General features: G+C 41.3%; 1 protein-coding gene across 1 annotated transcript; it reads right to left on the bottom strand.

The window, feature by feature from the left end:
• Window positions 1–9,557: 9,557 nt before the first annotated feature.
• dctpp1 (dCTP pyrophosphatase 1) lies at window positions 9,558–10,934 on the bottom strand. The gene has a single exon (XM_035184113.2). The coding sequence runs from the start codon at window positions 10,816–10,818 to the stop codon at window positions 10,300–10,302; it is 519 nt and encodes a 172-aa protein (XP_035040004.1). The 5' UTR covers window positions 10,819–10,934; the 3' UTR covers window positions 9,558–10,299.
• Window positions 10,935–10,970: the final 36 nt, after the last annotated feature.

The following is a 10,970-nucleotide window of genomic DNA, read 5'->3' as shown; positions in this document are numbered from 1 at the left end:
TGTATATCGTCGATATTTGATCTTTTATTCATTCTTATTTTATCTTTTGTGTTTTCTACTGCATTTTCATCTGTCGGGTTTCTCTCATGTGTTGCATTGATTTTGATCATATCATCACATTACTTATTCTCTTTATCTATACCTGTAACACGTTCTGTTTTCTCAGACAGTCCAGCACTTCGGCTCAGCTCCTGTTGTGTTTAAATGTGCTATAAGACTTGACTTGAATTTTGATTCAGTCCAACGAACTCCAGTCCTGCTTCTGTGAATACTCTCACGAGCAGGAATCCACAGCTGAAAACGATTTGACTATACGTCCATTTGAATAATGTTAACCAGCAGCTCCTGTGCCCAGATGTTGTAGGAAATTATTTATCATTTTTAACGAAAGTATGCATCCGTGACCTGTTTTGAAATACATTTAACTGGGCTTAGTTCTGAGAGTTTTAGGCAAATCAGTATTCAGAGACAGATTCAATATTTTTTTCATATATTTTCATGTGTATGTTAATATAATTGAGAAATATACAGTATTCAAACATCATAGAGTAGAAGTTCTTAAATTTACTCCACGTGCAAAATAAAACAAAGGTTACAATACAATTTACAAACCATGAAATTCTATAATGGCCTCAGTGTGATCTTATGACCTATAAGGAAGCCATATACATGTATATACACACACACACAATATGTGCAATTAGACTATTAAACTCTATATACAGAAATGTGAATAATGTTGATTTTAGCTGCAGGCACGGAAAACCACTCTATCTGTTGAAATACCTCGATTCAAGAGCACAAACCTTTACACATCTTTTAACACGGAATATGGTTTTACTCATACAACATGAAAAATTCAATACTTTGACCAGCACTGGGTGTCATTGAGGCATGAATCTTTTTTAATAGCGCACCAGTAAATCAAAAGACAATCCCTCTGCCTCTAACTGTCACATCTTATATGTGTTGCTCTTGGTTCCCTGTGGCCATTATGTGAATGGGACCTGTGCCTGTTCCGTCACACTTTGATCATTCCTGTTATTGCCCGTTTGCCAACAACATCTGTCAAATGTGGTTATCAGTCACGACTGCGTGCACCTTAGCTCCCTGCTGCAAATCACAGCATCTACTATGCAGCGGTGTTACGGGTCGGACGGATGATACCAGCAACACCTGAGCAATCTAATGCAACACAGGGCTGAAGCTCTGCAACCCGCTGAGTCAAACCCTTTTGAAGATGATGTTACACTTTCATTAAGAGAGCCTCACAAGTGTCTCAGGGCTGCGACGGCAACGGGATCAATCACTTAACTGTTTGAAAGGAAATGAAATGCCAACGGTTTAGATTTAGTTTAATCGTTGGAGTCAAATGTTTCCTGGCTGCAACTTTTCAAACATTTTTGGAGTTTCAGACTTTTTGGTCAGATTTTGGTGAGATGTCTGACAGCATCATTGTTTGCTGCAGGATATTGTGACAGATATTATTCACTATTTTTCACTATAGACACAAGAGCTAGACCGACATGGATTTTCGGGCACCTATACAGATAACAGGGGGAAAGAGATATTATAAGTGAGGCTTGATATTTTATAGTTTCATTTATAGTTTAATCATAAACCTCATTATAAATAAAAAGAAAACAAATACAACCAATTATATGGAACATTTTTAAAAGGATAAACATATTTCTATGTCAAAATGTAAACGTAAATGCATTGTTTGTCTTTTTTATCTGTAAAAAAGCTCATATTAAATCGGTCGGCCTGACTGGACACTGATTGATCCACTGACAGAGAAATAAGGCAACGCAGAATCGAATGTTGCTGTCAGTAGAATAGTTGCTTCACTACCTTCTCTTTGAGAATCCGTGGCCCAGCTGTAGACAACAACATTTCATCATAGACTCTGTTTCTCTTTGTCTTGGAAGGATGTGAGATCTCATTTCTTTTTATAGATGTTTTATGTTTGTGTTTCATCCACACGTCTCAAACAATCAGCAAACAAAGTGACAAATCTTACATTCCACTCAACTGTCAATGTCTGATTCACACTTAACGGGTGTTAAACAGAAAAAACGTTAACACAAGAGGGCTGTCATGAAGAAGAGTGTGAAGCTTTGTTTCTACTGCAGTTATTAATCATTATTAATATCCATGCATTGGAAAAGCCTCAGCCTCGTTCATGAGACATGAAGTTTTGATAGAACTGTCAGCTCCATGTAATATCAGGGGCATTCAAAGGGACTTTACTACTGTCCTTCATGGCACCGTCCCTTTCACTGACTGTTGTCAATAAATCTGATGGGAATATTAGCATAATAAACTAGAATGGCACTTAGAGCACATACCAGGCCCGACAGTCTCCCTAAATACAATCAAGCTACAACCAATTGCACACACTCATAGATAACAGTCCTCTAAATGAGCCTGATTTTCTTTTATATTCTTAAAAGAAATATTCTTCCTTGGGAAAATTGAAAAATGTCTCACGATGTTAAAGAAAGTGAAAGAAAAAGCCTGTATCCGACCCCTGACTCATTTAAAGACAAACATACAAACCAACAAACAAACAAACAAACGGACAGGGGTGAAAACAAATCCTCCTTGGCGGAGATAATTAACCATAGATTTAGTTGTTTTTCAATCTTAATCTATCCTTCTATGAAATGGAGGCTAGAACACATTATATTTTGTAGCTTTACATAATGTCCATCATCTGCTCGTGAGAAATGTTAAACAGCTTGTCAGACCGTACTTGTCTCGGTTGTCAACGGCAATAAAGTCAATTAAACAGCACATTGGCAGGAATGGCAGCGGCGCTTTTTCACACCAACTTTGTCCAATCACACGTTGAAATCAACAGCATGAGCCCGTCACTTTAACACTTTCAATAGCCGTCCCGTTTTTTCCTTGTGAGCTGCGCTCTGTTCAAATAGACAGCCGGATTTCAAAGACCCGTCCGCAACAACACCACTATCTCTGAAGTGGTTGGTTTTCAGCTACGTCTTCGCAACACAATGAAAGAAGCTCCGGATTTCCTATTTAAAAGAAACTTCAACGCCACAGTATACTGCAACAGAACAATGGAAGATATTCATTCAGCTCCTATTGTTCAGAATCCCCCGGTGTAGTCGCAGACTGGCCTGGACTTAACATTCATTCATTTATTCATTCAGGATCAGTTCACTTCAGTTCACTTACAGTATTATTTGTCCCAGGAAGACGATTTGTTTGCATCAGAGTGAACACGAAGCAGACGGAACAAAAGAGCAGACAAAACAACAGGCGAGGGCATTCAATGCAAAACGAGACTCACGTTCATCCCAACAGAGCGACAGAGGCCTGGAAGCTATGATTCAACTCTCAAACCACATCTTCCTAAATATACGGCTCCTGTAAACACCGTGAAGTAGAACACTGCAGACAAGCAAAAGAAAAGTTCACTCAGTCGGCCGCCGTATCAATCCAACGCCGGCGTTGTATAATGGATACAGAGTAGTACACAGTGAATTTGGTGTCTGGAGTCTGACCTCAATCATTCCCTGCAAGTAAACACCAACCTCAGCAAAGAGAAGATTGGGCAGTGACAGTGATAAAGTCCTCCACAGGGGAATCAGAGTCTCCAGGTGGATGCCGGGGTGGAGGTGGTGCTGGTGAAATGCTGGATGAGCAGCAGCACTGCAGTAATGTTTGCAGCAATATAGGCTTCAATTGACTTATGGGCTTTCTCCAGCTATGCACCTCAGACCACTGGGGGACTGAAGTGACTGTTGAATTGATACGGATCATATGCCTGAATCCACCGATCCACCTCATGCGGAGCGGCACACGTAAGCTGTTTTCAAACAGGAACTCCAGAAAGTATCCACACCCAGTTGTGCTGACATTTTTCTGGAGTTCGCCTTTCCACACGTGAAGAACGCAGCAGGAGATAGTCAGGGTCAGACGCATTTAAAACAACAGGAACATTTCCAGAGCAGTAGGGCAAGGGGTAGTGCCTGGGTAGATGATGGAGGCAGGACTTTAAGAGTAAATTCCACTGCTGAGATCACATCTTTTAGTTTACAGCACATAGACACTGGCCCTTATCACCAAAAGCTCCCATTCTTTCCAAGTTGACATCAGCATCTTCTACTAATATGACACCTCTTATTCATCCTGAGTCATTTGTATCCTTTATTTTTTTTAAGTTTTGCATCTGGACAATATCCTGCTGTATTCTCACATGGGCTCCTCTGGACATTTTACTTGGGGGCTGGTGGAAAAACTCCGGAGAACACACACAGCCCCTCCAGATAATGTCGGCATATTATCCAGAGTTAAGTTCATGTCTGAAAGCAGCTTTAAACAAGTCACTCGTGCTGCAGCAACTATACTTGCACGATAAAATCACAGCAATTTGAAATTTGAAGGCGACTCGTGAAATGTTATGCAAAGCGGAGGATCACTGTGAGTGAGGACTCGGGGCTCCAGGGCTTCAGGGCTTCAGGGCTTCAGGTTGGCAGATGTGTGGAGTAGCAGCACTATGATGTAAATTATAGTTACATATGAAGTACGGGGAGAAAATGGGAAATGAATTACCTATTCTGTGAAGGACAACGGCCGTGTTGAGTTTCCTTTAAAGCCATTATTACAGGGAAATGCTTCACGTGAATGGGCTGTGTTGTGAGACAGACTCATATTTACATTTCTAAAGCCATTACACAATAGTAATCTCCACTTGAGACCAAATTGGCAACTCCACAAAAAGCAATACAAACAACCTGGGAGGAAATATACCTGAAAAAGCAGTTAATTCTATTCATACTAATAATAAAGCACATTGCGCATAATACATGGCAGCAGCATGAGTAGATACGAGCAGCCAGTACAAGCATTAACCATCACATCTGAGAAATATTTGGCTGCAACACCAATGTTTTCAGGACTAAACAGAGCGTAGTTCATCTTCAAATTGTAAATATTTACTGTTTATTTGGCACATTTCTCATTTCTAGTTTCTAGTGTTTATATCTTTAAAGTGTTTTTTAATGTTTTGTATATTCATGCTTGAAGTAATACACCACAGCAGAGGCCTTGTACGTGTAAGTACTTGGCAATAAACCCTGATTCTGATTGAGCAAACCTTTGAAATTTCCCTGCCAACTTCTCCAAAATTGAATATTTGATTAATGTTCTACCATAATTAACTCCTGTCAACATATTTAGGATTTTGACAGAACCATTTGAACACGTTAACTTGGTATTTTAAGAATAATGATGGGCCTTTTTTTTTACTATTTTCTGAAATGCTTCTGAAATTATCAGTGAACTGATTAAATAATCCATCCCTTATTAAAGAAGGTAATTGCTGGCTGCAGCCCTACGCTACTTCTATGATGGAGTAGTCCTACCTCGTCGGCCTGATGCCGGCTCATGCCTCACTGGGACATTTGAAGAGCATTGTGAACGTTATCAGGGAACGCTTGTGCTTTTCCTACTACGATATGTCAAAGTGTCTGCTGTGAAAAAAAAGGCCTATCTGGTCGGGCTGAGGACCATCAGTCCATTGTGTCTGGTAAACGTTAACGGTTCAATAAAGCAATCAAAACAGAAAAAGAGAAAACGGCTTCTCCAGAGCAGATAAGAAAAAGACACGGGTGGATCCAATAACACATGACTCCCCTCCACTGACCTGTGTCGGCGAGCCAGCACCCACAATGAGAACAAGTAAATGGAATTCGGCTTTAATTGTTATTGATTGCGGCTCTGCTTGTCCTGCCGAGGCGTCTCAAAATACCCGTAACAGGTACCGAACAAATCCACAGCTTAATTTGGGACATTCAAAGTAAAGGTTATTTTACCGGGTATCAAAAACTGCACGATGCAAAGGTGTTCAAATCGTGAAAATTAAAAGAAAGAAAGAAAGATTAATTGTAGTGACTGAGTCTAAGCTGCTACTAGTTGCTGATTGAGTTCTTATAATTAAGGGAAATCCAAACTTTGCCGATTATTTATAACATAATACATATATTTTCTCGAATGTCCTTACGGTCCAAACTCTGTCCAAAATACGTAAATGTCAAACGATCACAGTCAAAAACTCTTTGTCTCTCTACATCAGAAGAATCGGTGATCGCTGACATGAACTTAAATCTCCGTACACCACCCCCGCCAAACTGCTCAGGAGGGAAATACACTGGAAATCACAAATCAAATATATGGCTCCTACAGCTACAGGAGGAATGTTCATCAGCCCTAAAGCAAACCACCAATTTTTCAGGTCACATTAATGCAATATCGTATGTATAAAATATAGAGATGGAATGGAATATATTATATACGACCCTGATTCCAAATAAAAGTTAAGAGACTGTGTAAAACATGAATAAATAAACAGTCAAAGCACCATTTGCAGATCCTTGTTTGACATATTCAATTCAATACGGTACAAAGACAAGATATTTAATGTTCAAATTGATTTTTTTCTTTATGGCTTTTGCACATAAACGCTCATTCTGAACTCGATGCCTGCAACATATTTATTGTCTGACTTTATTTGTATTTCATGCAGCCGCCACCGATTTTTTGGAGGTAAACAGGGGCCTGCAAGCAAATAAAACCCTGACAGAAAACAAACATTTATCTGATTGAACACCATAGAGACAATCGTAAAATGGTTTAATTGCTGGCAGGATGTTTGACTTGTAGCACGGCGGTATTGAGCTGAGCTGTCAGGTTTATGAAAAGGAAGAAAATTGCCAAGTGGTTCATGCTCACAATGGATCAGTTTGGGGCATTTTAAGATGTGATCGCCTCTGACAGAGCCACAGTGGAGGCAAGAAATCACGGTTCAACATTAGCTATGGTCCACTAGAAGAAAAAAACATCTGTGGTCTGTGTGTGTGTTTGTGTGTGCAGGTGTGCATGTATGTGTATGTGTGTGATGGGATGTGATGTGACGCGAACCCCCTGCTGCTGGGTAACCCCACTGTGTGAGATCTGACAGCTCCCACTGCTGTCTCCAGGAGGGGATAAAAGAGTGCTGGTGTGTGTGTGTGTGTGTGTGTGTGTGACTCAGATAGTGAAGAGGAGGAGGAAGTGGCCAAAAAGACGAGAGAAAAAACCAAAGCTTTTTCCAACACAAGCTTATCTGTGCGAGCATGAAAACACACAACGGCCCCACTTTCCTTTTGAAACCCATAACAACCGGACTGATTATAGATGATATCTGTAAAAAGGAAATCTTTAGATTAACACTCATCAAAAGTCGTACATGCAATTAAGCCCTCGGCGCCATCTTCAGACGGGGAGCGGCGCCGAGGGAACGGTCCGACTTCTCTCTCAAAACACGGAGACGCGAGGGAAAACAGCTCCTCCGTTAACTTTCAGTGTAGACTTTTTAAAAAACTAAGAAGTGTTGATAAGTAAAATGAATGTACAGTGAGAAGTGGGATTGCACTTTAAGATAACAGGTGTAATTAAAATCTCATTTTAAAAAGTAAAGACATGATAAGTGCAGCTATTAGAGTTTTAAGTCCTTGTGTCGTGCAACAGAAAAACATATCATTTAAAGGGGAAAGTCTCAGACAACTTTGGTGTTTCTGTAGCATTTCCAAGCCATTGGTCCACTCTGGCTATTAAATATTCATTGATAATGGATGGATGGATTTGGACAGGCTGAGAGGACAGGACGCATCAGATACAGTCTTGCAACAAGCAATGTATACATGATTTGATCTGCTCGTTTACTCCAATATTTTAAAAAGACATTAATTATAAGTCTTAAGAGGCCACGGATTCAGAAAGTCTCAATTTATATCTGATATTTATATGATGAGCAAATATGCTAAATCTTTGTTGTATTCCAATCTTGAAACATGCATGAAGCTTTTTTTCAGAGTTAAAGCTTCTTACCAGCTCTGTAGAGGATAACATTTGCCAGCGCCTGTGTTTTCCCAGAGAAGCAGTGCTGCAGAAAACTGCGAGAACAGCAACACAGGCTGAAAATCCCGAGCTGTAAACCGAAGCCCGCTGCCAGGCTGGCTCACATCTACACACTGAATATTGAAATAGCACCTACAAAATGTCAGGCTGTGTTTTCATACGGAGCACACACTCGCTTTGCAGGGATGTTCACTGTGTGTTAAAGAACTCGAGCTGGAAGTGAAGGAGGGCTTATGATTTGGGTGAACTGCTGCCAAAAAATGGTTTCATCTGTAGCTGCAGAGCAAGAGCTGCAGAACCTTGTGGGGAATAATGTTGAAACTGAGATTTGACAAAAGTAATTTCAGAAGCTACTGTGGTGGTTCTACTTCATTTGATCAAGAGTGAAAAGGGATTTTCTCTTCTTTGCCATAACCCTTCATCTCAAAAGAGCTCCAAATTAAAAATGACATCAGTTTCCAGAGGAGGAGTCTACATGTCCAAGTTTTTGGATACACATCAGGAAAGTGGACAGTTCCTCATTAGTATTGAAGCATTGTCTCACATCTGCATAAGTAAAAAGCTGTTTACTTTGAAGTACAGTTCAAAGACAACAATTTAGTGATTCATGGCTGATGAATATGGGGATATACAGCTGAGGGCAATGTTTGCGTCTCTAAACACATCAAATGAAAAACTAATCAGACGGATGTTTTCATGGCTGTTACACTAAAGGCCCCTCACTTACCCACACACACACGCTATGGGTTTCAAATCTTAAATGAAACATTGATCAAAAGTTTGACTCCAGATGGGAATTAAAGAGAAAAGCTCATTTCACTTTCCCCATTAGCTCCTCCTTATGCAACCATCTCATCTAAATCAGCAGGATTTGGTTACAATTTGCCAGTGAATCATTGACGATATAACAAAAACCATCACACCAACATTTGGAGGTGATTTTGTCAAGTGAGGTGAAGGAAGTTTAAAGGTTGTAAGAACCATTCACTGTTTTGTTTAGTGATAGTTGGTTGGAGTTTCCATTTTATTAGGAACACCGATGCTGCCAAACTGTTCTCCTCTCTCGCCGTCAGCTGCCATTTCAGTGATTCCCTGCGACCCTCCTCCTCCCCAATCACCTTCAGTCTCCAGATTCAGTGTCCTCTCATCCTGAACATACTCAAGCACCAGTCAAGCACCAGTGTTAAACCCTGGGGCGGTCCACACACAGCCCCACCCCCTTTCAACCCTGATGACATCACGAGAAGTCAAACGCCAGATAGACTCGTTTATACAACATCACTTTCTTCTCTTTTTGTGCATTGTAATAGTTTTTGTTCACTTCTTAATAGAAGTCTTTCTAAATTGAACCGATATTTGATCAGCCCCTTTTGGCCTCCTAAATGATGAGAGAACTGACACCTCAAACAGCTAAATACAAAAATGATTATAGCCTTATTAAGGTAGCATTTTGTTCCGCGCTCTTGTATATGACTGCATACGTTATGAAGTTATATATAAAGATAATAATCTAGCAAGTGGGTACATCTCTCTCTAAGTCCTTATTTTAGACTGAATTAGCACAGAGCCAGATAACAGGCTAACTCAGTGTTTTACACGAGGATGAATGAGTGGAAAATACACAGGACTGGATTGAAGCAACTTTTACTGCAACAAGAAAAATTGCATAAGTTAGACAGGAGATGAGAAGATCCAACTCTGATGGGAACCTGAAATAAATCACCAATAACAAAGAAAAGAAAATATATAACATTTTCATTCTTTTTACAACTTTTTTTCAGGTCCACTAACTTCATAATCCTCTGTCACAGTCCCAAGGAGCCAAGGTGAATAAAACGTTTTCTCTAAAAAGTATGCAATGCTTCAAATTGACTCAAACGATCAGACTAAAACATGATTTCAAAGTTGAAGGTTCAGTGTGTAAGATTTAGCTGAAAGGGCTTTGATGGCAGAAATTTAATATAAAATAATCCCACTGAGGTTTTCACTAGTTTTGTAATCATCTAATATTTTACAAATTGATTTATTTACCCTAGAATGGGTCTTATATATTTAAATACTTTATATGTTCCTCTCTAGGGAGGCTGCCATGTTTGGAAGAGCAAGGTGAGGTGAGGGGGTATTCAGCTGCAACATGCAACTTCACCACTAGATGTCACCACTAAATTCTACACACTGAACCTTTAAACTAAATTTTAAAAAAAACTGCATATTCTGCACGTGCCTTTTGCACGAGGAGGTCAAGTCACAGAGGAGCTTTCATACAGTGGTGTAACAAGTCGAACAAGAACAAAAGCCATTTGAACCAAACGATGAAAGGTCCAGCAGCAGCTCCAGTAGTCGCCTCCGATTGTCTCTGCACACCGAACATCAGTCCTTGTATTCGGTGTACTTCTTGGCCGAGCCGTGCACCTTGCTGGCCGGGTACTTGAGCCGGTTCAGGGCCATCTTCCGCAGCACCGCCTGGGGCAGGTCGACGCGACACTTCTCGGCGAGCTCCACCAGGTAGATGAGCACGTCGCTGAGCTCCTGCGCCAGATGCTCCCGCTCCGGCTCGCTCCATCCGGGCAGACCCTCCGCCACCTCCCCGCGCCACTGGAACAGCTCGGACACCTCGCCCACCTCCCCGACCATGGCCAGCAGCAGGTTGCGGGGCTGGTGGAACTGGTTCCAGTCCCGCTCGTCCGTGAACTCCGCCTGCATCCGCCGAATGTCCTCGATGGTGGGCTGCGGGGTGAAGGTGAAGCCGTCCGGCCGAACCGTGGCTCCGTTCAGCGGCTTGGGGCTCGGCGATGCCTCCGGGGCGGCTCCGTTCGTCGCAGCTGAGCCATTGCAACAAACCGAGGCGCCATCTTTTACTCCACAGTCTTTTCCGCTAGTAGCCATCATCTTTTTAAAAGTTTAAGACAAGTTTCTCCGCCTGTCAACAACCTGCTCCGCTACCACACCGCTGAGAAGTCCCGCCAGTTGTCCGCCCGGAAGTGACGCCACTTATTTGGGGGGAAACCGGAACATCCTCAATATCCTGGGATTTGTAGTTT

The sequence above is a fragment of the Hippoglossus stenolepis genome, chromosome 2, assembly GCF_022539355.2.
Source record: "Hippoglossus stenolepis isolate QCI-W04-F060 chromosome 2, HSTE1.2, whole genome shotgun sequence".
Taxonomy (NCBI): domain Eukaryota; kingdom Metazoa; phylum Chordata; class Actinopteri; order Pleuronectiformes; family Pleuronectidae; genus Hippoglossus; species Hippoglossus stenolepis.
The sequence above is the reverse complement of the archived record's forward strand: the minus strand, read 5'-3'. Positions and strand labels throughout refer to the sequence as shown.

Excerpts from the sequence above, each read along its gene's own strand:
- dctpp1 (XM_035184113.2), bottom strand. The coding sequence starts at position 10,818 with ATGATGGCTACTAGCGGAAAAGACTGTGGAGTAAAAGATGGCGCCTCG.